Raw genomic sequence first — 26,443 nt, 5'->3', positions numbered from 1 at the left:
ATATCTCTTGTGGCCAACAGTCTGAGAAAAGCTTTGATGATCCCCCCAATGCAGTCAAACCGCCATCACTTACGCTGGAAGTCGAGATTGCAAAGCTCTCTTGATACCAGAACACCCTCAGTGCACCCGACAAAGACAAAAAGTCATCGCAAGTGACACTTAAATGCACGCTTAGAAGCGTGCATATTACAAACATATCAAGCAAACTAGCATCGAGCTCTATTTTATTCTACAAAGCGAACAGCAATTACAGCTTTAGCCAAGTTTTTTTTGTTGTTGTTGCTTCTTTTCAATTGCCATTGTGCAGATCCTTCTAGTTGCCTAGGGGGTTTGCATAGCACAGAACTTGTTGCATAAAATATATATATCCTGTGAGTATTTTATATATATCACCTGTACATGCGTTGCTCCCCCATTTACTGTATGTTCACGTATCAATTACTGGAATAGCTACAACACTAACCGCCTATGGTCACTTTGCTTTTTTTTAAGGTGTAACATGAAGCTAAACATACTTGTGTCAAGGAAAGCCATTTAAATACACATATATGTATATAGTAATTCATTTTGATTTATGTGTAGTAAACTTCAAGGTCCAATCTACTGCCTGAAGCCTCTTTTATAGAAGTTTGCTCCACATTCACAGTGTTTAGAAAGCCGTTTAATGTCTGTTTTTCAAACATACTGGACATCTTGAGTCACTGTCTGCTCCCCATGCATAAGCCTACCAAGAATGGCTAAAATATGGTCGGGCGCTTATAAGATTTTTTTGTTTATTTTAAGGAGAACTTGCAAAGATTGAAATACAAACAAACAACACATATCATAATTGATTAGAGATGAAGGAAACCATCTGGAAGAGCAAAAGCGATACACAGTGTCTTGCTTTACTTTGTTTTGCTAACAACAATAACCGGAATAAAGAATAGATTAATTATATTATCTTGACACTCGCCTTGATTTCCCTGCCTTGCACACAGACTTAATTTTATTTTGCATACACTGGTGGAGGGAGAAAATGAGCATCCACGTCCGTATTATACATGACCAGGCCAAACATACTTTGGCTAACTCGATATTAAACAAAATAGTTTAAAAATGTGTGCTGTTGCTTTTTTTTTTTTTACATGATTGGATCATTGGATTTTATTCAATTTGTTAGAACGTCCATATATTTGTTTCCGCACGGATCAAAAAAGCGATTGGCCTGAGGTGCCTCCTCAAAATAAGTCCCCACTTCCGGTTTCCGGGCATGCTGGAACAGCTGACGCGTTGCACGCCTGTTACTTTCTGTAGTCCAACACGTTCTCCAAGAAATTAACTCGTCATGACTAAAGAGGGTGTTCAGGGGTAAGAAGTGTGTCTTACTTTAATCACATTTTAAGTCCTGACCAAATATTGACGTAAGACGTGACTTCGAGGAGACTAAAATACAGTTAGCATTAGCTTGGTGGCATTACCTTTGCATGCATTGGGTTGCATCATCTCTCAGTGAAAGGCAAGAAAAGTATTTTTACGATGTCCCCTGCTGTCATTATTTGCAGTAATATTGTAATTGATCAAATATAAATGTTTCTGAGACATTTGTACATTTTTAATCTTATTTTTTTATTTGGTCAAGAAGTAACTATCTTTCGAACACAGTCTTGGTTGAAGACTGTCAGCCAAACTGATAGTATTCAGTGTTTTACATTCTTATTTTCAAAAGCATGAGATTTTTGTCATGTTTACTCATCTGGGCCCACCCAGAGACGTCTTTGTGTTTTTGTTTTTTTTAACTCACACTAAGATTATGCCTGCAAGTAACATGCACGATCCACATATATTATTTTGTATCCTGAACAAGCATTATAACGTCAAACGTAAAACCTGAGAAATCAAGCAAACAAAGCAACCCGCGTTCTTAATTTGTTTTGACATATTTTAAGATATCGCTAATAAAATTGGGCTCCGTTTTTGTTATTGCAAATTTGCGAAGTAGTTTGATCCTTGCAAAGTTTTCAAAGCTGCTTTGCATACCTGTCAGTACATGATCATCAGCATTCCTCAACTGTTTTCAGTTAGTATGCTGGAGTGAATTATAGAAGTCGGCGTTTTCTGTAATAGAGTTTAAAAACGCATTACATTTTATGTGTTTACACTTAGTCTGCTGCTTATCCTGCTCAATGTCAACTGGAACCCATCCCAGCTAACTTTGGGCAAGAGGCTAAGTAAACATTTTCTCTAATACGGGAATAAAAACAATTATTCACACTCTCATTCACACTATATTGCAGTATAGAGTCTCCATTTATACCCAAAAACATGTTTTAAATTATTAGTTAAAAGCATGGGAAAAATACAAGGAAACTTTCAGAACACTTAACATTATGCCTTGAGGCAGAAGCACTAACCACGTGCATATTTGGTCAACATTTGCTCTTTTACATGATGTTTGTTTCATTTTTTCTTCTTTTTTTTTTGGTAATTGTGATATGATTCAGTCTCTCGTTACCCCCGTATAGCATACTTTAAGACTTCAGTTAACAGTGAAGCTTTGCCGGTTACAGTTGATAAATGTTGTCATTAGAGTTTCCTTCAATCACATTATTAAAGTTGAATGAAAAAAAATCTATGTAGTCATTTATTGAGAGATGGATTCCTTTTTGTTGCATGTGCACAGGCACCTTGAGTTTTATGTGCTTATTTGATCTTTTATCAATTTAAGGTTTTTTTTTATGGGATCGTAATTTATACTACATCAGAAAATTGGATAGATAAACATTACTGTAACAATAGTTTGCAGGTTTCCTGTTGTTAGCATGGCCTAATTTAATATTCTGTTTGTGTTACAACTTTTCATCAGTTTTTTGACTTAAGCTAATCCAGGGTTCACAAACACAGTACATGTAATTGCTATAGTAAAAATGAGGTGGTAGATCCAGTTGAACTCAATCAACGGGTTTGCCGATCATTTACAATAACATACCCTTTGTTTCCGAATCAAGTTTGAATGTGTGCCACATTTTGATTTTTGAGTTATTTTTACCAACTCATTAAATGCCATATTTCTATTTCATATGCACACATAAGTCCTTTTTATGCTCTTTATTGCATATTGGCTCCAACTTAGACTTGTGACACATCCACCACATGTAAACCTGGAATGAATGGGGCAAAAACAAAAAAGCACAATTCGATCAATACGAATTTTCATGAGTCTCGTGAATGTCATCGAAATCCATGAAATAGAAAAGTTGTTTTAAATTTGAAAAGGCCTTAGACCAACAGATGCGGTCTGTCGTCGGGCTGTAGACAACCGTTGACTGGATTATGTCTGAAAATTATGCAGATTTAACCTGAAGTTTGATGACTGAATGTATGTTTGGAAAAAAAAGTTGTGTACTGCCGACCCAGTCGTTGTTTGGATCAACTACAAAAAGCTTCAAAAGGCAAAGAGTGCTATTCTGAATTCAGTTTATTTTTAAGGCTTTTTTCCTAATTATAGTCTGACTTCGGTCCTTGTTATTTCCTATGACTAAACAACTCGCTTCCTTTAGGTCAGGACACCTGTAATGGGAAAGCCAAACAGCACTTATAATGTTTCTCTTAATAAAAGTTAATGCCAAACTAATTTAGAGAAGTGCAAAGTTCAGTGTGTTTATGAGATCAGATGCATGATTATACAGTTTATTGCATCTTCACATCGATCCCCTGAAACATATTTTCACTTTCTGTGCCAAGTGCTGACAGCTGTACCCAAATTTTGTACTTGTATAAGATGACCATTTGTCACTCTTGGGAATGGTTTTGCTTACAGAGTTTGGTTGGTACTTGAATTTTGTTTTTTATCTTCAAAACATAATTGTCTTTTGAGATACTGTATATGCAATAACATGAACAGTTTAAACTGTCACCATCGTAAAACCTCAGGTTTTTTAAAGTAATATATGATTTCAACCTATTGTTTTTTTTTTTCAAAATAATTGTCAAATATTTTGTTGATTAATCAATGAATCTCATTGGATTACAAATTGATTAATTTCATTACATCTATTAAAAAACATGACATTATTTCATATTGATGTGAATTACTTAGGATTTAGTAACGGCTTTGGGCCATAACATGAGAAACGATGCAAAAAAAAAATGTTGATTTTTTTTTGGGGGGGGGAGGGCATGGTAAAACGTTTAAAAAAAAAATAGTATGGTAACTGCCGTTTATCTTCCCTGGTCCACATTCATATCTAATCAACAAAATCTTTAAACACCCTTCATCACTTATTTTAGCTGCTTTTTACATGAATAACAATGGCATTAAAGGTTACAAGCGGGACGTGACGATGGCGGTGAACAACTTCCTCTGGCCTGCTCGAGAAATAGAAGGTGGAAGCCGATTTTAATGTTTATGTTGTGTATGTCTTCCTGTCCCAGGGCAGCGGCGGTGGCGGAGGAGGACCCACAGGCCCAGTCAAAGAAAGCCCTGAAGAAACAGCAGAAGGAAGCAGAGAAAGCTGCAAAAAAGGCTGAGAAGCAGGCCAAGCTGGTCAGTATTTTTTATTTTTTTTTCCCCTGGTGTGTCTCACATCCGTTGCCTTCTTCTCACAGCTGGTAAGACTGTGTGGTGCCTTCTTGATGGGCATTGTGGTTCCAGCTAAGTTGTTATTCAGCAAGTGGGGTGGGTAGCCTTCTCCATTGTTTGAGTATTCCTGCCATTTTAGCTTTGTTTATGTCTGTCCAAACAAAGTGTTATTTTCCTCTATGTTGAGCGCAAGGCAGGTTGGCTCCCCCTCCACATGCAATGCTCCCCTCTGGGCAATAAACTCCTATCCCAGTCCTCAAACTAACAAGCTATTCCAACTGTTAAAAAATACCAGGTCATACTGTATAATCCTGCTCTAACGTCAACAATGCTGATCCATGATGTATACAGTTTGTGTTCACACCTGCGTCTGCCTAATCCGCACAAATAAATGAATTACCAAACACCCACTGGTAATCTAAATTACAACCAGTGCATGGATAATTAAATACATTTATCTAAAAATTATACATTAGTTCTTTATCATTAATGAAACACCTTGTAGAATAATTTCATTGTATGTATGTATGTATGTATGTATGTATGTATGTATGTATGTATGTATGTTATAATCACTATTTCTGTGTTCCTGATTATTTTGACTAAGGTTAATCATAGAACGTCTGATTGAAATTTTAGTGCAGAAAATTGCTTATTTTTTTGTTAGGAACTTCAGTATTATACATATTCAAATAGTCAAATTCAAATAGTACATGTAACAGCAAAATCAAGGCATAGATTGACAGCCATTAATGTTACATGCCACTGGGGACAACTGCTGAAAGTATTTTTGTTTTATTTCAAGCACTTGTTATCCAAGCTGCTCTGATTGCTTTAGCAACACTGTATCCAGACGGTATCATCTATCATGTTTTTGAATGATCAAATAAATCATTGATGATTCATATTCTGACGACTACAACAGGAGGTTTTTGACACAAATGTTGATTTTCATAGGAAAGGAAGGGATACCAAGATTCCATTCGCACACATACACTGAGCCTGATACGCTCTCAAGTCCAGGAAAATGTAGAGAATATCTGTCCACTTCTGCTGCTTTCATTACAAAGCAATATCTCCCACTGTCATCCCCCATTCTCTGTGATTTGTTAGCGCAATATGAAGAAGATATCTCGGGATTGGCTTTTGGCTGGAACTACGAATCATTGTTTTCCGTTTTCTTTTATCCAAGGTTTAAATTTTGTTTTAGTTTGTGACATATTTGGAGTTTGAACTTAACCCCATGCTGGTTGTATCCAATTCAACACATCCTTTTTGTGTTTCAGGCTGGTGATCAGAAAAGTGAAGAGGAAGATGTGAGTCTCCGTACCAAGTCATTGCTTTGGGTTGACTGATTCGCTTACTGATTCACACTTTAGCAACGTTGTCTTGTGTAAATCTAATCTGTTGATAAAACTTTATCTGTTATCTCGCTTCTTGTACAGCCAGATAGATGCTTGCAAAATGGAAGTCGTAGAGTTACGTACATTCATGTCTTGTTCTTTCAATTTTCAGGACTTCGCCAAGGACCGTTATGGTGTGGCGCCAATGGTCCAGTCCCAGCAAAAAATGGGTTAGTTTGGCCACTTTTTGTACCCCCCACTAAACAGCCATCAGTGCTTATGATGATTTTTGCTAACAAAGCTTTTTCTAAGTGTGAAATTCTGAATTTGGTTTCACAAATTTTCTTTTTTTTTTTTTTTTTGTTAAAGTTTTATTTTACATTGATTTTTGGGGGGGGCATTAATGTGTCTTTTGTATACAGTAGTGACAGTTCATACTTTTCGTAAGTGCAGCCATTCTTTACTAGAGCCGTGAGCAATGGTGAGTTCATTTTCAGTCAAAAGCAAATGGCTAAATGGCAACCCCTTGTAATGGATTAAACTATGTAGATTTTGATGTCTAATTCTTAAACTACAAATGCAATTATAACTCATTTAGTGTCAGACATCTTTAGACGATATTTTATCCTAACACTTTAAAAAGTTGTTCACATTCACAACAAAGACACAATTAAGTAATTATGTTTGACAATTTTGATTCTGTGTCTCCCAGTTATCCATTTTATTTAAAAAGGATGCCAACGTGAACCTCAAAGTCATCATTGCGCTGACAACTTTCTGTAAAGGCATGGGCTTCTCAAAATGATCCATGATGTTATGACAAAGAGTGTCTCACAGCACATGCTTCTTCTTGTTTTAGTGATGAATAATGTACCTCTGAATGATTACTATCAAGACAAATCTTTTATTCTCAGCTTGCCATGCAACTCCACTGCTTTTCCTGATAATAAACTCATGCAAGCAGTCAGACCTGTCCACGTCCAACTGAATGGGCGCCTTTTTTCAGCTCCAGTGACTATAGACAAAGTGAGTCCTTGCTCACCTACGTGCCGAGCCCGGGGATGTCCACGGGGAAAGGGAGGGGGCGGAGGGTAGAAGGCTTTCATGTGGGTTGACGCAGAGTTCTCAGCCAGAGTCGCAGTCCTGCTTTTTCGAATTCTGCCTCTCTGCCTGCCGTGTGCTGATAATAAGGGCGAAACATGCCTCCAAGTGACCCACGTGAGGCCAATTTGTCAAAAATCCCTCAGAATAAAGTCAGTCGGCGTCTCACTTTGCGCTGCTGTAATTTAAATTGTTATTTAATTGTCTACACAAAGCTCATGCGTGCTTATTGGCTTTTTTTTTCTTTTCTTTTTTTTTTTTATCGAAGGTCAGGCTGAGGTTCTGTGTTTGATTCTGCACCCTGAGGAGTGAAAATGGATTCCAAAAAGCTCTTACAGCAATTCAACTTGCATGTGTATGTTTGCAGACAGGGCTTTGGTGCTGGTCAAAGACCTTACTCCGGAGAGGGCCAATGAGTTGATCTGGCTGCGTGCCCGGGTTCACACCAGCAGGGCCAAAGGTGAGGTCGTCAAGAATAATAGGGGTGACATTTCGTGGATATTTTACAGAATTACAATAAATGGTACATCAATTTATGTCTACAATATTCAGATAACGATCCAAATAACAAGACTTTCCTCTTCCAATCTTGTGGTTGGTCAACTAATGAATCAAAAAAATAGAGAAGCACTTGTGATCCACATGTTGTATTTGTGGAAAAGCGTACTTTCCTTCCAATTCACCAATAACGGCAATTTAAGGTTTCCATTTGTCAATCTGTCTTGCAAAGCAGATTGGAGTCTGCTTTTATGATGATTGGATTGGAAATTATTGCCAATTAAATCAATTGAATCAAAAGTCTTGCCCGATTACTGTTTTTATTGCCTACTTTGTCTACTTTATTATTTGCTCTTTCGTGTGGAATGTCAATGCTCGGGAAATTAACAGAATAAGAATTTCCTCACACTGAATTTCTTTTCGATCCGAGTGAGCAAAATATTCTATGAACATTTCACGTACCCATGCAATTGACAGTTATCTGATTGAGATGAAACATCTGATTGCAAAAGTATATTTTATAGAATGTTGAAAGAAAACGACAGAGGTCTGTGCTTCCTGAATGGTTTTTCTTGATGTTCTGCACGATCTTTCCTATTATATTCCTATATGCCGCATGCTGTTTGTTGATGCTTTTTGAAGCATTTTGACTCATTTTGAATGTATTCAGTTTTTCAGAATAGCACTGTGGCGACATTCAATCATCTATCAGATTTGACAGGCTATTACAGTTGCACGGTGTCAAAAACGAGATTGAAACGATGACCTTTAAGTCATTTCCTTTTAAGATAGCTTCCAGTGTCAAGGGTCTCTTCCCAGCGCTCATGTCCTCTATCGTTCTCGTCATTGTAAGGATGTCCGTGTGAACACAATAACATCCTGATTCAGTCTAGGATGAGGTGCATCTGTCGTGGTGGGATTATGACATTGCTGTTATCGCAAACACCCGCCTCCTGGTCACAGGCTACAAACATCAAAGTGCCTGGGTGGTCTGACGGACTTCTTCCCCAGGAGTTTGTTTGCTCTCCTAATAAGTGTGTGTTTGTTAGGAAGGTAGCAATCACCCATTCTTCACTCCCTACTCTTCAAAGAGAATGTTCCATTCACAGGTTTACCTGTAGATGACGAAAATGATTCCTTCGGGGACTGTGTTAGTCCTAAAGTCATACATCACCCTTTGACTGACCAAAAGTACATTGTTTGTTTGAATACGGCAGCTTTATAACGGCCATTAATCTTTGCATTCTGGTATTATCACTTGTCGTCATCTTTAGGGAAGCAGTGTTTCTTGGTGCTGCGCCAACAGCAGTTCAACGTGCAGGCACTGGTCGCGGTGGGAGATCGTGCCAGCAAGCAGATGGTCAAGTTTGCAGCAAAGTGAGTACGGAGACTGCGTTTCCTGTTTGAGAGGCGCCAAACAATGGTGGGAAAATCCTGGCCACTAATTGTCCGCCGATCCATTTTCACACATTCTGAGAGAGGCGTGGGCTAAGGAAATCAATCATTTTTCACTTGACCACAAAAGCTGCCTGTTAACAGGGTAGGATATGCTAGCTTTTTAATGGAGTGGTTCCTGTTGAGATGGCGGATAAAGCAATGTGGTACTTAGGAGACGAAATGCACGAGAGCCAAGCGTCATTAGTCATGTCAGCAGTACCGACAGTAGCCTGATAATTTGTCTTATGTTTACATAGGGAATTCAACAACAACTTTTAAAACATGTGCATGCCATTTTCAAACGTACCATACAAAAAACAGCATGCAACATTTAAGGAGGGGTGTATTGTAATTGTGCCATACATGTATTAAAACATTAATTTCTTGGAAATTTATGTTTGTTTGAGAAAAACTCTTTTTTTTTTGTTGGAGGCCACTGTAGTTCCGGCTTACCCCTCGGTGCTGTTATGATGGTGAAACCAAATAAATATTTAATTGTCTCATTGTATTATGACAGGTACACAACAAATTGGTTGGATTACTAGTTATTCGCCTGGGTCATGGAAGTTAACATTTATTTATTTTTTATCTTCATGGGCCACTTTACTGCCACTCATGTGCCAGGCTGGATTTTGCCTCTGTCTCAAGTTTGACGCTTGTGGTTTATTTAACCCTTTCACTCTCATTGAGACAATGCATCTTCCACGGCTTCTCAAAAAAAATGCAGTGGTATAGGAATGGTAGCAATAAGATGAAACGGCATCCCAGAGCTTAAATTACACACCTACCTACAAATTCTTGTGACATTGAGCAATTTTTCCATACACAACCAGTGCTGGGCCGACTGTCAACAAGGTAGGTTGTGTTGTACAATTTCTTTTGAATTAACAATCTAGTACTGCTGAAATATATATTGATAATATTTTTTGTATTACACTGATTACTATGTATTGTTGGCATTTGCTGATCATTTTCACTTCTCTGGCACATTTTTTGTACAAGTGTCGTTGTCTATGGGATCTACAGTCCCAGTGATATTTCTTGGCAGGAGAATAAATCCCGGTGGTATATATTAAGCACATATTTATACGTGCGATTGAAGTGATAATAAAAAGTACAGTGATAAAATTAGGGACTGCACTAGATTCCTTAGTTTCTCCTTTTGTCTTGATGCATCATCTTAACAAGGCACATGTAATTTTCCTCTATGCCTCTGCACCATTGTGATCGGTCAATTAGTTATTGTTTGATATCTTACGGAGATCACTGCAATAGAGTTGTCAAGATGGCACAGTTTTTCTTCAGAAAAACATTGCCAAGCACACTTGCAGTTGTGGTCCAAATGTTAAGCATTTCACACTTCTAAATCTTGAAAACAGGTGCTACTTAATCGTATCGTTATTTTGCAAAGTTGGTTTTTGATGATTGACAAGATAAGACTGGATTACAAGCAAATCCTGTCACTGTTGAAGGCAATGGATAATATTACTTAAATCTTAATTTTGTAGATACTCCTCACTTGCACAGTTTAATTAGATGATCATAAGGCTTTTCAACCACGTCTCTATTCAAGCACGCATGTAGTGATGAATGCTATTGCAAGGTCGTTGGGAAAAAAAAAGATAATTTGAGGTATTTCCAACTTTCTGTCTTGTTTTGAATCCAAGTTTACCTCTTGTGTCCTGAATTACCGTCAGCCTTTGGGATCTTAAGCGGAAGTCATTAATGTGGGATTTATTTATCTAACTCATCTACCAGGCGGCAAGGGGGTATGGGTAGCAGCTGTTCTGCTGGTCAAAAGGGACACTGGCGCATCAATGTTCTATCCCTCATTACTGCTGAGGAAATAAGATGAGAGCAGGATTAAAGTGCACCCTCTGGTCTTGAGCCGCTTCACCTCATGTGCTGGTCATCATGACAAAGCTTTTGGTTCCTGCTTTGTTTTGCCTAGTGTTCTAACAAGTTTTCTTTAAATATTTCATTTTTGATTAGCAAAGTTCATTTGTCAAACAAATGTGCATTAACTGACATCCATAAAGTTAGCTTTGCAGTGTGAGGACAGTAGCTCATTTGGGCTTCAGAACTAGAGGGTTAGAGTTCAACAATATTACATGATATGTCTGTACACGCATATTCTCTAAAAGCAATAATGATGATCTTGAGGAGGAGATGAAAATCAATTTTGTGTGGTGACTATTTGTATAGTATTGTTTTCTCCCTCCCCCTTGTCTCATTATAAAGTGTGGAAACTGTAAACAGTGAAGCAGCCTTTTGCTCCACTGCAACCTTTTAATTTGTGCCTAATATATAGTAAGCAGCTGCATTTTTTTTTTCCAGCAGTGGTCTCAGCCCCCGCAATCACTTTAAGCCATAACTCTCTGTGGTACATTACCCTTGTCAAACGAAAGTTCCACTTTAGTGGGAAAAAAAAAAAATCATGCAGTGATCCTCCTACACAGATTCTAATAGATTTTCTTCTTTTTGCACTGTTATTTATTCATTATTGTCTCACTGTTTCCTACCAGCATCAGTAAGGAAAGTATTGTGGATGTGGAGGCATCAGTGAGGAAAGTGGACCAGAAGATTGAGAGCTGTTCTCAGCAAGATGTGGAGCTTCACATTGAGAGGGTAGCGCGTCAAACAATTACTCTCTACCAATAGTGCATGTTACTGTAATTTAATTTGCCTAATTCAAACTTGGCAGATCCACATAAAAAATTGTTAATGACTACATGGTAAGGCAGTGTTTTACAAAAACGATGCTTAACTCATTCAGCGCTATGGGTGAGAATTCTCCTATTTTTAAAATAGTAATAAAAATAATAAATAATAAAATTCCCCTCAATGCGGTTTATATGGCGGGTAGCCTATGTAATATGAAGCTAATTGAGCACTGTAGTGATAACTGTGACCATTGGGTGGCAGTGTTGGCATACATACTACACATACATTACTTACTTGTAATTCCAAGTAAGGAATGGAAATCAATCTTTCATATGATAGCCCCCTTTACATAGACACAGGACACAATATTCTGCTGGCCTTGAAAGATGAGTGAAAAAGCTTAATATACCAGGCACTCTCGAGGTTGCCTTTTCCGATAATGCTTGGCACTGAAAAAGTTAAAGGTGAAGTACTTCCTATTTTTTTCTTGACAATAATATGTTCTATGTGCCCTCACTATTCTAAACACGGTTTTCCAGTTAGTTTTGTGTTTGTGGAATATAAATTAAGTCGCAAAGTTCACCTGTTTTTGTCCATCTTGGTGTTTGCCATTTTGCCACTTGTTGACTGAAAATGAAAACATTTGCTTAGGTAACAATCAATCACTCGTCTGGTTTTTGGGTTGGTCATTTTAGCAACTATGATTTCATTTTCAGTCGACAGCAAGTGGCAAAATGGCCAGCGCCTGAGAAATACAGTAGGTGGATTTTGCTGCACGACGGATATTCCACAAATGCAAATTTATAGGGCAGTGGAGGTCGTTTTTCACTTGACCTTTTTTTCTACCTATCTTGCAATGGATGCTTACAAGGAAAAATAATTCCATATATCACTATTCACGACACCAAGAAATGATGGTGCTGCAAAATGTTTAATCTTGTCCCTGTATCAAGTGAAAGGTTTGCTCTTAAATGAACTTTTAGGTTACAGACTGAATATTCTTTTTCAGATTTTTGTCATCAGCCAGGCAGAGGCTCGTCTCCCCCTTCAGTTGGATGATGCTGTTAGGCCTGAAGGAGAGGGGGATGAGGTGAGTATGACTGCACCGTTAGATTAGTGAATTTTAAAGCCTCCTTTCTGCTCCCGAACTCTGGAGAACCATTTTTAGGGCCAGAGCAGCGACAGATTATTATTATTTTTCTCCCAAATAAATTGTTTTTTGAGGGCCTAAACATATACGAAAAGTCACCAAAATGTTCACACTCGTCGGGCTTGCCGTAAAATTTAATATTTTGGTGTTTTCATGCATCGTCAGGTCTTCTTAATAATTACCCTGAATATTGGTAAGTCCATAATGATTTATAAACACAAATATTACCACAAATTCAAGGTTAACATAATTTTTACGTCTCTATTTACTTTGTTTAGCCCGTTGAACAACTGCAGATCAATATTTGACATTTTCTAAAACATTTACCGTTTTTACCGTTTTTACCGGTACCGACTTTTACCGTTCAACTGCATATGCACAAACAGTTTCATACCCAAACGTGTACATACCCCTAGCTGTTCATACTCCAAGCGCGCACAGATCTGCAAGGGCCTGTTGTAGCTGCTTGCAGCTCTAGTTTTTGTTTTACATAGCTGTACGTACAGTATGTTAGCCGTTCAACCTGTGGTGACACTTTTTAGCTTCTGATTTAGTTTTTAGGCATTTATTAGTGGAAGTGAGTTGATCTAATGCATTATTAAAAATGTATTAACCTTAATCTGTCCTGATCAGATAAATAAGGTTTTATGTTCCCTCTCCCGTTTAGAATTTGTGATTTCAAAGAAATTGTAGCCTTGCAGATCATAGAATTCTAATTAGGGTGTTTTTGTGCGCAAATGCTGAATCATTAGAAGCTTTTACACTTGCAGTAATGAATATCATTTGAATTTCTCTTTGTAGATGACATGAGCTTTCAGACGTGTGTGGCAGAGAAAATTAGGATAACCATAATTCAATGCGGTTGACAGTAAGAATACATCATTGTACAATGTTTTCTATACGTGTTGCTGGGCATGTGCAGTTCAGAGTTAGTCCAAAGCTAGTATCCGCGTTTTCTTTATTTGATTTTATTGAAGTGGCCGTGATGCTGGTGGAAATTATGTCTCAGCAACAGCAGGTAAGTTTCCGTCTCGGTAAATAAGACATTAGCTCACGCCAACATTCTGTCATTTGATTTGCAAAATTTTCAAATTTAGTTTTACAATTTATAGTCTAAAATGGAAAAAGTCATAATCCTGCTGGTTGCATTCAAAAAACGAATTAGACAATCCATTTAGAATGAACTGTCATTTTCAGTTGGTTGAGATTGAACCTTTTTTAAATGACATGAATGATGTTAAATCTAAATGAGACTTTATAGGTCGTATAAATCAGTGTATTTCTATATTCGCTGTTGTCATAATTTAATTTTTGATGCTGTGAAAATTAAATGCCTTGTGGCAGCCAAGGGCTATTTTCTATTTGGCTCCTGGGCCAAGCGCCTGCAGCTGCGGCAGCATCCCAGGTGTTTTCTGCTGTTACATACGATGCCGGTTGCACGCTTGAAAGGCGCAAATGTCGTCCTGGGAGACCAAGGCCTTAACAGTCCGTCTGGCCGTCCGTCTAACCCTTTGTCCCCCTGTGCTGTTCTGTGCTGTTGGGAGCAGGATGTGGCTACATAGGCTATTAGCGCAAAGCCCAGCGGGTCCTATGAGGAAGCCCGCCACGCATGACCCTGGAAGCTGTGGTTCCTCCTGTGATGAAAAATTTACGCTTTCATTTGTATTTTTTTTCCTACCATATTTTCTGAGTTCCAGGTGTCTTTTGTTTCGTATGGCTGCCACATGGAACAAAGCCATTATCATTCGTTTCTTCGCACACTCGCGTAATTTAATGGGGTGTTTAAAAAATTCGACTGTGGTTCACTTTTGTCTCCAGCTGATATTTAAAAGGATATGTTTTTCATGACCACTATTACTTTCTTTAAAAACCTTTATTGATCTCTGGCCACTGGTAAAAATGAGAATGGATGCTGCTGAAAACGGATTGATGATTAATCAAATAAAATGGCTTTTTGTTTTCCCACAGGAGGGCAGAGCCACTGTCAACCAGGACACTAGACTGGACAACAGAGTGATTGATCTCAGGGTAAGTTGTTGCCTGGAGTCCGTTCCTATGAAGAGGGTACGAGATCCATCAAAGGTTTTGTGTATTAATGATGACTCTCCTATTTAAAAAAATAAGTAAATGTAGCATAGCCAAAGATTGAGTTATCTCTGTCTTTGTCATCTTGCTTGATTTACTACATGATGTATTAATTTATAATGTTAGTAATTTTCAAAACAAGTTTAACTTTTAAGGCATTATGTTAGCGGTTAACTGCAAAAAATTTGCATGTTTCCTATTATAAAGAGTGCATTTTAATTTAAAATCTTATTGTTGAAAAAAAATGTCCTTCCATTTAAGTAAGGTGACATCTCAGCGCCTCTACTACGTGTTAACTTAGAACTTAGTTATTGTTAAAGTAAGTTATGTTAACTGGAAAAATGTTGCTTTTTTTCATAGATCACTTTGTTTCTTTGAATAAAATTCCATGCAATGAATGCATATATATATATATATATATATATATATATACACACACACACATACACATATAGTGGTGTGTGTGTGTTTGTATGAATGTATGTAAGTCTAATTTAACGTGTTGATGCTGAAGTGCATCTGTGTGGGAGGAATGTTGAACTGAGGTGAGCTACTGTAGAGACAAATGTTTTGATTTGTGCCTCCTACACACACATAACATGCAGGAAGGCGCACACACCACAGCTCCAAGTCGTATGTATCACAATAACACCTGATCCTGTAACACTTCGCTCTTTAAGTGTGTGGACACATTAGGGTCCAGTGAGTGGTTCTCACACTTGCAGACAGCCTATCCTAAAGGGGACCATAAAACAGTTGTTAAAGTCTATTCTTAAACACGATGTGCTTTCTTTTAGAGCACAGTAGAAAGAGGTCACTTGATTTAATTTAGATTGTGCAAACTAGTTGCACCAATCTTCTGTTTGTGTTGTTGAGTAGACAAGTCTGCGGCCATTCTCATAACCATTGCATTGACATTGTTTATAACACATTTTCCAGTCTATTATGTGTATATATGCACTTCTACTCTCTTCGCTACCATAAAACTAAATCTTGTTCTTTTTGCATCTAGTCAAAATAGCACAGCCATACCAAAATATCTAATTCATTACACTAATGCACCAGAACATCTCATCATTTTTTCAGTTTGAAATAATGGCCAGATGAGTGACGAAAAAGAAGTGGGTGCTCAGACAGTTTTATATGAAACTTGTTTGCGGTAAGTTGCCACCACAGCACAAACTGTACCGTGTGGGTTTAGTGATTTTTTTTTTTTACGCAAGTTTTAACTGTAGGGAATCTCCGAAGACCTGCCAGTTTGTTAGCTGATGCTCTACGGTCACACCATGACACCCACATTTGAGTTGTACTTAGACAGAAAGTGACTTCATCCCAAAGTCCTGAACGAGTAAAGTTGCTGATTTGTGCATGCAAGGTAAATGAGTAGTTGTAGGGGAGTGTTCAGTTATGTTTTGACATGCTTCGTCAAACTGCACTTTAGGGGTTTTCATTTTACCGTTTTTTTTTTTTTTTTTTCAGTTTTACTCTGCTTTGGTTTCAGGTTTCACCTCTTAAAATGACAGGTTTGATATTTCTTTTAGGTTTAGTTGTGTTTATGCATTGTCAACTAATTTCATTTTAGTAATATTTTCTTGTATCTCCTAAAGACAACCACCAGCCAGGCCATCTTCCGTCTGCAGTCAGGCGTGTGCCAACTTTTCAGAGATACCCTCACTAAAAAAGGATTTGTGGAGATTCAGACACCTAAAATCATATCAGGTACACACCAGTGCACGCACAATGTTTTTTTTTTTTCAATAACAGTACGATTTCTACACATATGAAATCTGACTCATTGCATTCCTGAAAACTGTAACGGTAAGTTCTCTTTTATGAGCTGTATATTTTCCTGACTTGGAAGAGGAGCCCCAAGAAGTTGACCAACTTAACTCTGCCTGCATGAATCAACCCTAACGTACTTTTACATTATAGTATTAATCTGGTTGAGGAAACTTAAACATTCTTTTCACACATTGTTTGTATTCTATTTTTAGTCAAAGTAATGCAATCAATTGTAATTTAATCTTGTTTAGGACCATAATGGAAAAAAGTACCAAAATACACTGTAAAAAATTGAGGATTCTGCGGTTTTGTTATGAAACACGGTGTACGGTTACGCAACACTTTCACTTCTTCCTTGCCTTAAAAGCCAATGAAAATGATGCTTCACAATTCAAATGTGGCGCTTTTTATTAGAGCGGCAACTATAAATCCGCATGATGTACTTGTTGCAAAAACCACACCTTCCTGTTTGCCAACACCCATGATATGCAACTAACAACTGTTTGTGACACTGTGGGCTCCTCACCCTGCATTTGTAGACGTGTCATGATCAGATCAAAAACATCTGCAAATGAAATGCAGTCAATCTTACCTATCTGCTATGAATGTGGGCTCCTTTTTCAGAAAGTAATTCCGATTTGAAAGTTCACAAATTTCCATACAGCCTTAGACGGATGTTAATTTTTATTTTTTTAATTATTCCAACTCCAGCTGCCAGTGAGGGCGGAGCCAACGTCTTCACGGTGTCTTACTTTAAGACAAGTGCCTACCTGGCCCAGTCTCCCCAGCTGTACAAACAGATGTGCATCTGCGCTGACTTTGACAAGGTCTTCTGCGTGGGTCCAGGTACAAGACATTCCCAGAATTTCAAGAAGTGTGATCAACCATACATCATTAACCGACACAAGAACGCAGTCCATTTCTGTAAATTCAATTTATACGAGTATGCTTTTCGAGCGGCTTCAAGCACTGACCTTTAGTGATTCTCAACTTGATATGTTCTCATCCAATGAGAGTAGATGTTATACCACCAGGGTTTTTTTTTCTTTCCTGTCAGTTCACAAGAGAAATCAAAGGACTTAAGGTCATCGCTACATCTAAGGCTTGAATAGACTTTACCGCGGTTGCCGTAGTTACAGCGGTCCCGTTTGGGATCGGCACTCTGGCAGTGGACTTCTGGAGTGTAGTCGACTGAGGAAAATTTTTTATGTAAACATAGCATCGGGCTAGGGCAGAGATGAGCAGATGTCATGCTTGTTTGAGTTATTATTCTGGGGTCAGATGGGTGCCCCTTTGAAGGTTCTGAACTCAAGCGGTCCACAGAAATAGGTTAAAGTGTGACATGACCAGACCTTCATTGGTGGTCCACTTAACAGTTTGCATATGACCTGGAAGGACACATATTGTTGATGTTGCGTGAAGGCATTCAATGATGCAGCTTTTTAATAGCCTCACACCTACGTGAGGCGCATAAATTATTAGCCATTCTCTTGATGGCTGACAGCAATTAGTGGCTAATTATGTTTGGCAGCTAATTATGAGTGTGATATGGTCACCGTCGTGTCAGTCATCATAAAGGTACCTGCCAGTCATCAGTAGTAAACAAATTCAAGCGCTTTTACATTGTGCTTCACAATCGCATATGAGTTGAATCCCTTAAAGAAAAAAAAAGTAGAACGCTTCTGCAAATGCTTTTGCTTATGCCAAGCTAATTTACAGTGACTCATAATTTTTGTGGAGTAAGGCTAAGCTTCAAAGCCGATTGGGATCATGCCCCCCCTTTTTTAATTGCTTTTTTCTTATAATTGGGTATTTTAACACAAAGCAGATTTCAGTTTTTAATGAATGTTTTTAGCCTTTTGATGTTGATCTCAATTGTCATGCTTGTCAGTTTTCAGAGCAGAGGACTCCAACACCCATCGTCATCTCACTGAGTTTGTAGGTCTGGATATTGAGATGGCTTTCGATTACCATTACCACGAGGTCATTGACTCAATCACTGACACCATGGTCCAGATCTTTAAGGGGCTGAGAGACAAGTAAGTGTTACTAACATTCTGATTTGGATTTTCAAAAGAATTAAGGCCTTGGTTAAACCTATTGTGTCATGACAATAACAATAATATACAGTATATTGTCTGTGAAACGAAATCAGTCTTGACAAGCTCCTAGTATGAAAAAGTCAGATATTGTATTTCTTTACTGAACATTCTTTATCATACATTTTTGAGCCGGGAGGCATTCCTTGGCTTTGTGGAAAGAACTTAACTCTGTAAGATGATTTTTCTATGTGGTTTGACTGCCTTCTAGTGGTGGAATTTGGCAGTAAATACACACAATTCCCTCTTCAACCAGGTCTACGTTGTCAGGATGAATTGATGGAGTTTTAAACAAATAATGGCTTGCGGTAACGTTTTTCTATTCATATCAGCTTCCAGACTGAGATCCAGACTGTAAACAAGCAGTTCCCCAGCGAACCTTTCAAGTTTCTGGAGCCCACTCTGAGACTGGAGTACAAAGAGGCATTAGCCATGCTGCGCGAGGCCGGGGTCCAGATGGGTGACGAGGAAGATCTGAGGTCAGAAATGATCACACATCAGTCAATGTCAAAATATTGTGATTCGAAAAGCTGCGTTTTTTTCCCCCCACTCGTAGCACGCCAAATGAAAAGCTACTTGGCCGACTTGTGAAGGAAAAGGTTGGTTGGCTTGGATAGGGTACACACCGTCCCGTATCAGGCATTCCACCTGTTGATACGTTTTTCCCCACCCTCCAGTATGATACTGATTTCTACGTTCTGGACAAGTACCCACTGGCCGTGAGACCTTTCTATACCATGCCTGATCCCAACAACCCTGTAAGTGTTTCACAAACTCAACCCAGGTGTAATGTAGTTTTCACTGAGAAATGTATCTTTTATATTCTTAATGCCAGAAAAATTCCAACTCCTACGACATGTTCATGCGTGGGGAGGAAATTTTGTCCGGAGCTCAGAGAATCCACGACGCGCAGCTGCTGACCGAACGGGCCATGCATCACCAGATTGGTAAGAATTAGAGGTTCACAAAATAGCACACATGATAATCTTGGCAATTTTCCCTTATCTTAGAAATTCAACTTTTTGGAGCTTTAAAACATGTTATAATGTTAAATTATCACCCTGATGTATTTCCAAGAATGCTGTGCTTATGTGGTGCTCTTGACAACGGTTTTACGGCAGAAAATTTCAAAATGGCGAAAATATGTGTTTGAGAGCACGCAGTAGTACATTATTCACCTGAAGGTGGAACTGTTGTTATGGGTAGTGGTTTCCAGAGGGTATCAATTTAAAAGAAAAGTGTATTGCTTGTGTGCTCTCTTAACACATTTTTTGCCTTGTTGGCTCTCCAGTATTTTGATGTCAGTAAAATGCCTGTTTTTGTCTTCTTCCTTCACTCCGCCTCCCTTAGCTGATTGCTTCAACATTAGCGTTTTTGTTGTTGTTTTGTTGTGGCAAAAGGTTTTTAAGCCCATTTCATATGACATTAAATTGCCAACCTGTCAACGCTAAGAGTGCATCATTTATATGCAATTATTTATGTATTTAATGGAGTTTCTTCATTTTGTATAAACCAATCTCATCAAGTCAATAAATGATAAAGTAAGCCCATCTAAAAAAAACATTTTTCCCAAGATTTGGTATTCACTTGTTAAATCCATTAAAAATGTATTTTTTAAATTTCGAATAAGCTATTTGACATTTTTTTCCCTTTACTCCCGACCTCAACCCCAAATTAGCTGGCCCACCTGTACATTTGAAAATCTAGTGTGGCAAATTGTTTTTCCACCCGAACCGCAGCATATGTTTAGGAGTGTTGAGAAGCTTTTGAGGTTTGTCCCCCCCTGCAGGCAAGTATTAAAATCAACAATAAAACTAGTGAGCATCATTTGAGCTGCTTTGAGAATATGGATGATAGTCAAGTGTGACCTTGTGTTTTGGTTTGTCAAAACATCACAGATCTGGAGAAGATCAGGGCATACATCGATTCCTTCCGCTATGGTGCACCTCCCCATGGCGGTGGAGGCATTGGTAAGAAAAATTGTACCCTTGAATTTGAGATAAAAACACACATTGTGATAACATAATGCTCATGTTTTCATCAGTGTCCCATAAAACAGTACAAAAATGTCAGATGCCCCTTTTCACTCAAAACGTCAATGCAGTTTTGTTTAGATTTTTTTTTTTTTTTTTGGTCATGTGCCTGTTTTTTTTTTTTTTTTTATTTAAAAAAAAAGCTGTTTATTGCCATCACTGGTTTTCCCCTTTCAAGCATCCATGTAAGTGTAAGTTGACTATGATTCTTTGCAGGCCTGGAGAGAGTTTGCATGCTGTACCTGGGGCTCCACAACGTACGCCAGACCTCCATGTTCCCCCGTGACCCCAAACGCTTGACACCTTGAAATTGTCATGCCAGCTTCTTATTACCTACCGAGCTACAAGTGGCATAACGGTGAAGGGGAAACTACTAATTCACAAAGCTGATTTAATGGGTTAGTGCCACCTTTAGACACTAACATGTTACTGGGAATAATTTCTACTATGAGAGATTGGAGTCAGTGCAGCAGTAAGGAACTTTATTGATTGTTGTGAACAGATAACTTAACAACAAGCACTAGTCGTGAGAGAGAGGAGGCGTACACTCGAGGAAGTTTGGAAAGATGCATTAGTCAACTGGTTAGCATCTCTTCTGAAGGAGATAATTACCAGTAGTTACGGTCTCAAGTCCTAACTACCTCCAATTAACCATCATGGTCTACAATATGTCTGTCACTAGATGTTTTTTTTTTTAGTTTTTAATCAAACTAAAAGAACAAACCACGGCTCATAAAAAAAATATTTTTCAAAGCATCGAGCTTACTCTTTGTTTTCATTTCTCTCGTGATTTCCCTCCAAAATGCGTCACCGTTTTGGTTTCTTTAACAAACGTCAGCTGTCCCTCTTTAATATTCGACAGGAATAATCCAAAGTGCTCAAGTGTTGGCGGCAAAACAGCGAGGACAACATTAAAACATTTAACAACTGGTCTCGGAACATCTTTAACAGTAGCTAGTCAACGCAGGATATTGTTAGTCCAGAATTCTCAAGCGTGCATGTTGTTCATTCAGTAGCTGAACCGCTGATCTGAAGGACGAACAGGAAAATTTGCACAATGTCAATGTAGAGAGACAGAGCTCCGTAAACGTACTCTTCCGGGCTTATCGCCAACTCCCGGTTTCCGATGAGCAGCTGCGTGTTGTAGACTAAAAACTGAGATGTAAGAAATACACAGTTAATCACTCTAAAGGAAGCCACGTTGCTATATGAGAGAATGTCTGAACATTTTTCATTTTTATGGAATAGTTTTTCCCCTGAGTCCACAGACACTGTAAAGCTATTTCCAAAATGTGTTCATTTTTGCAAAAAAAGACCCAAGAATCACTTTGTACAATTCAGTTATGGAGATGGAGTACCTCTCATTATAGGGGAAGTCAACACAAAAATATTCTTGACCATAAAATGTTCTATGCGCCCGCACTAGTATATAAAACGCATGCAGATTAATGCGGTGTTTGTGGAACATGAATTAAACAACAAAATCCCCCCCCCCCATCTGTGGGAAGCCATTTTACCTTTGCCTTTGACATCACATGTGCTCTGTAATTGGTTGTTACCTGTGCACTGAAATGTCATTTTAGTCAACAGCAAGTAGTACAATGACTGCCAAAATGACGCTGTCTTTTGCCTACGTTCCAGACGCGTGATTTTTGACAGGAACGCATACTTTCAGATCAAATTACGTTCATTGGGCGCATCGTTCTTTTACATCAAGATTACTAATCATCATTCATCTATTTTTTTTTTTTCAGCAAAACTTGACTATTTACGAACATTTCTGCGAACTATGTTAGCCATGGTTGATCTCGAAAAAAAAAGAGCACAATGTTGTTTACATTGAATGCGACTCACGTCGTGAGGTAAAGATGACCAAATAGTTGAGGCTTTGCTTCTGGGAGTAACTTCAAAAATAAAAGCATCCCAATATAGTGTGTTTCATACATTACGTGATATCCCACGTTTGAAGCATTGTCGGGCTTCTTTACAACCTAAACCTGGCAATTAGTTTAGTATCAAACAAGTCAAATAATAATCATTCAGGTAACAATAAGCCAGAAAGTAAAGAAGCCAAGACGAAGTGCTTTGAAAGCTCGAGAAGAGGAGCAAACGAGACATGTTGAAACAAAACAAACACTCAAAAGTAAAAATTAGACGTTTCTCCCAAAAACGGACTAAGGACGGTTGCTACATGTAAGTTAATTCTATAATTTTAATAAATGTAATTGTGACATTTGTCTGCTGATAACTTGTTGGGTTTTTGCGCACATCTTGACTTACTTTTTCCTTTTTACTGCGCAAATTTTGGGACTCCAAACATCCCTTATGGGACCCATAGCTTTTTAATATTGTGAGTCCTGGGGACCAAACAGATTTCAAAGGTTAAATGAACATTGCTGCCCATGAAATGAATAAAATCTAGTCTGTTTTGTTGCTTAATTCGTAGTCCACTAAGACAATATGAATCATAATATTGTGTGGACTTGCATAGAACATTATTGTAAAATAAAGACTTTTGGGTCGACTTCCCCTTTAACATTATACATTGACTTGGGTTAAGAGTAGCATCCAACGGTAGAGTACGGATTGATTTTTTGATTTTATATATTTTTTTCGAATCAGTTTAAAATTTTTCATTGACTAGATTACTAATCCATCTGTGGTCTATCAAATTTGGACTACGTTAGTTTTCACTTTACATGAACCTTAGCGGATTGCAAACCTAAACGTGAACATAGAAGCTCACCAAGGTGTAAACGATTGCTCCAATGGCAGCATAGAGCATATGAAGCCAAGGCACCTGTTCATCAACACACACACAAAAAGTCCTCTGAAAGGGATTCGGTCACATGAATGCACCCTGCTGAGCGGCCTGGAAACATGAGTACTGAATCCTTAATAAAAGAAAGCCTTACGTAGTGGAAGGAGAGCACAACAGCTGTCACAATTCCGATGATGGCGAGCAAAATGGCGGCAATACAGAGAAACCCCCCGCAGGAAGTGAAGTCAACCTGTGATGAGAAGCATTTTCAACGGCGGCATCAATCTTAACGGCTAAAAAGTGCATTCGAGTTTGAATTATAATGAGGCATAAATCTTTTGAAGCCTCGACGTAGAGATCTCTCTAGCAAAGATCCCCCCCATCTCTCACGCATCACGGAAAGATGGATTCAATTCTTAAAAAAAAAATCTCATCAAAATTTAAAAGGAACACGGTTCACAGTTGTAATGCGAGACAAAGGCATTCTTTTACACTGACAACAAAGAGCGTGTGTGACAAGCCACACACAGACATTCTTTTTACTTGCATCTACCTTAGTTTGAAAGCAGAAGATTGTGACGGTTACACAAACTACGGCCGTTATTCCCATGGCAAGAAAGACCGCTTTTGTTTCATAATAGCTGGAATAAGAAACAGGAGGTGTTAAAACCAAAACGTACATCATGATAGCTTGTGTAGGGCGTAAAAAGTCTTAAGCACACCTTGAAATGGTTCCAGACATGTAAGACAAGGCAACAGTCTGCGGAAGAAAATGTATGCAATTTTGAATTTTCAACATTTGATCTTCTTCCAGATTAAAACCAAAGCTGCATAATCACCAATACTATACTTACGAATACTCCCAGCAGCACCAGATTCCATGGAAAACGCCTCCTACAAACACACCGGAATGAATGCTTACATACATACTAACTTCGAAACCAATTTTAACATTTAAGGGTCATGCTACCTTGGCTCTTTGCAGCAGATGAGAATGCAGTAAACCACAAAGTAAATCACTCTATGAAGAGACAATTTTTGTGGAAAATTTACTTTGCATAAAAATGTATTGATCAGTCAACCTATAAAAGAAAAAAGTCCTCACAGTAGTAAGTTTTATGCAGTCCGATGTATCCGAGCATGGTATTCTGATCAATATTTAATGTGTGGAATATGAATTAGATGGGAAATGCAACTGTTTTTATTCATTTCAGAAAGAGGCCATTTTGCCACTTTCTGTCCACTGAAAATGACATCACAGTTGGCTCAATTTCAAGGTTTCTCAGCTTTTGGCCATTTTTTTTTTTTTAATTCATGTTTGTGCATCCCTATTTCCTAGTCATCAGCTGAGCCTTTAGCAACTGTGATGTCATTTTTAGTTGACGGCAAGTGGCCATCCTCTAAGATGGATTTAAACACCTAGATTTTGCTGCTTGATTCAATTTCACATATGCAATAATAATCAGAATGTCATATTTGGACTATTGGGAGCTCATAAAACCTATCATTGCAAAAAAAGGGTTTATCTTCCCTTTTGCTACCTTCTAGTATACCTGCTAAAAGTGTGAAGATTTTTTTTTTTTTGGAAGAAGTTAATAGGATTCAGATTTCTGAGTATAACAAATTTGTAACTCACAAGGATGCCCAGTAGATTCCAGGATACCTGATAACAAACATCTTGACTGGATCACTATAGAAGCGTAGACACAGGGAGCTCTCAGAAACTAGACAGTACATGCATTCTCAAGGGCTTTTCTGCATGTCTTGTGTTGACACTTACACAAACGTGAAGACTGCCACAACTGAAAAGGTGACAGTGAGCTGAGCTGCTAAAATCAAGTACACCTGCCGAACAAGTCACATTGTTGATGTAATAAGACAAACTTCACAGAAACACATCCCTACCTTTCTGATAAAAGCGTGTCGAACAGATGTACTCTCCCACTGCGTGCTGAGAAAGCCCTCCATTTCTCCTTCAAAATGAGGAGTAGAGAACACGTATCAGTGTGCACAAAAAAAGTGGGCATGATGCATTTGCTCCTAACTTGGGTTGGCTGCAGTCATGCCGGCGGACAGAGTGGGTATTGTGATGGGCATCCCGGATGGAGAGAGGGCAGGCGCTGCCCACATGCCGGCCTGGCCCCAGTAGTCAGGAGGGCCGGGGTACATGCCAGGACCAGGACTGTAGGCTGGAGGCGGCGGCGGCAGCGGCTCAGCGGAACCATCTTGCAGCTGGTTGGGCCCATACTTTGGATGTTGCAGTGCATCTTCATAAGGTGGAGGATTCTCGATTTTAGATGTCATGGTTGAAGCTTGACCCATGTGGAGGAAATTCACAGATTTGTTTCCAAACACTGTACATGTTTAATGATCCTGTTATGTTGCGGCTCAAACTGAAAGTTAAAATAATGTTTAATGCGTTTTTGTTGTTGCTGTAGTGTTTGCAAAAATATTTCTGTAAAGATTAAAAAAAAAAGAAAAAATCGACGAGTTAATCATGCCTGCCTTATAAACAGATAATACTCCACGCAAATGATCAAATATTAAAAGCCAAGGCAACACAGAGGAATCCATTATACATCAAATCTTAAAATTGACTAGGAATACACATTTAAAGCAGCTAGATCGCATTTTTTCCCAGTGGATCTTAAACATACCTGTAGCGACGTTCGCTTTCCCCTCTTCATGAATGTGCAAGCCGGTCTTCACTGTCATAGGATATGCGCATTGTAACGTACACTAGATGCTCCTGTTGCGCAGGGCGATTTTCATTGTAATGAAAATTCGGTTTCAGCATAAATTTGCTATAATGCCAAATCATAACAAATTTTGTCAAATACAAAACCCAAGGAAATAACATCCTTGGCTCAACGAGTCTCATGCTTTATTAAATTTTATTAAATTTTAAATTTTAGTTTTATGCTTTATT

General features: G+C 38.4%; 2 protein-coding genes across 4 annotated transcripts; one reads left to right on the top strand and one right to left on the bottom strand.

Annotated features, from left to right (window-relative positions):
- Window positions 1-1,231: 1,231 nt before the first annotated feature.
- On the top strand, window positions 1,232-21,509 carry dars1 (aspartyl-tRNA synthetase 1). The gene is made up of 18 exons (XM_088414920.1): window positions 1,232-1,350; window positions 4,414-4,525; window positions 5,848-5,877; window positions 6,077-6,134; window positions 7,373-7,465; window positions 8,778-8,880; window positions 11,466-11,568; window positions 12,614-12,694; window positions 14,723-14,782; window positions 16,447-16,558; window positions 17,333-17,467; window positions 18,513-18,660; window positions 19,053-19,199; window positions 19,277-19,319; window positions 19,398-19,478; window positions 19,556-19,667; window positions 20,619-20,690; window positions 20,970-21,509. The coding sequence occupies exons 1-18, from the start codon at window positions 1,328-1,330 to the stop codon at window positions 21,059-21,061; spliced, it is 1,605 nt and encodes a 534-aa protein (XP_088271046.1). The 5' UTR covers window positions 1,232-1,327; the 3' UTR covers window positions 21,062-21,509.
- Window positions 21,215-26,269, bottom strand: LOC148423887 (protein lifeguard 3-like). Of its 3 annotated transcripts, XM_088414922.1 has the most exons (12): window positions 26,172-26,269; window positions 25,560-25,826; window positions 25,420-25,487; window positions 25,295-25,359; window positions 25,151-25,204; window positions 24,485-24,535; window positions 24,369-24,408; window positions 24,237-24,274; window positions 24,068-24,155; window positions 23,669-23,764; window positions 23,500-23,553; window positions 21,215-21,908 (listed from the first exon to the last, which is right to left on the bottom strand). In XM_088414922.1, the coding sequence occupies exons 1-12, from the start codon at window positions 26,227-26,229 to the stop codon at window positions 21,759-21,761; spliced, it is 1,029 nt and encodes a 342-aa protein (XP_088271048.1). In that variant the 5' UTR covers window positions 26,230-26,269; the 3' UTR covers window positions 21,215-21,758. The 3 variants fall into 3 exon arrangements, with proteins under 3 accessions (XP_088271048.1, XP_088271051.1, XP_088271049.1); XM_088414925.1 differs by lacking the exon at window positions 23,500-23,553; XM_088414923.1 differs by lacking the exon at window positions 24,485-24,535.
- Window positions 26,270-26,443: the final 174 nt, after the last annotated feature.

This window comes from Hippichthys cyanospilos, chromosome 5, assembly GCF_059441005.1.
Source record: "Hippichthys cyanospilos isolate Australia breed blue-spotted pipefish chromosome 5, RoL_Hcya_1.0, whole genome shotgun sequence".
Taxonomy (NCBI): domain Eukaryota; kingdom Metazoa; phylum Chordata; class Actinopteri; order Syngnathiformes; family Syngnathidae; genus Hippichthys; species Hippichthys cyanospilos.
Note: the sequence above shows the minus strand (reverse complement) of the source record. Positions and strands in the feature narration are given on the sequence as shown.

Excerpts from the sequence above, each read along its gene's own strand:
- dars1 (XM_088414920.1), top strand. The coding sequence starts at position 1,328 with ATGACTAAAGAGGGTGTTCAGGG. Across the intron at positions 1,351-4,413 it reads ACTAAAGAGGGTGTTCAGGG|GGCAGCGGCGGTGGCGGAGG; the intron begins GTAAGAAGTGTG and ends TTCCTGTCCCAG. Across the intron at positions 20,691-20,969 it reads CCATGGCGGTGGAGGCATTG|GCCTGGAGAGAGTTTGCATG; the intron begins GTAAGAAAAATT and ends GATTCTTTGCAG.
- LOC148423887 (XM_088414922.1), bottom strand. The coding sequence starts at position 26,229 with ATGACAGTGAAGACCGGCTTGCACATTCATGAAGAGGGGAAAGCGAAC. Across the intron at positions 25,360-25,419 it reads GACACGCTTTTATCAGAAAG|GTGTACTTGATTTTAGCAGC; the intron begins GTAGGGATGTGT and ends CTTGTTCGGCAG. Across the intron at positions 24,156-24,236 it reads ATGTCTGGAACCATTTCAAG|CTATTATGAAACAAAAGCGG; the intron begins GTGTGCTTAAGA and ends TTCTTATTCCAG.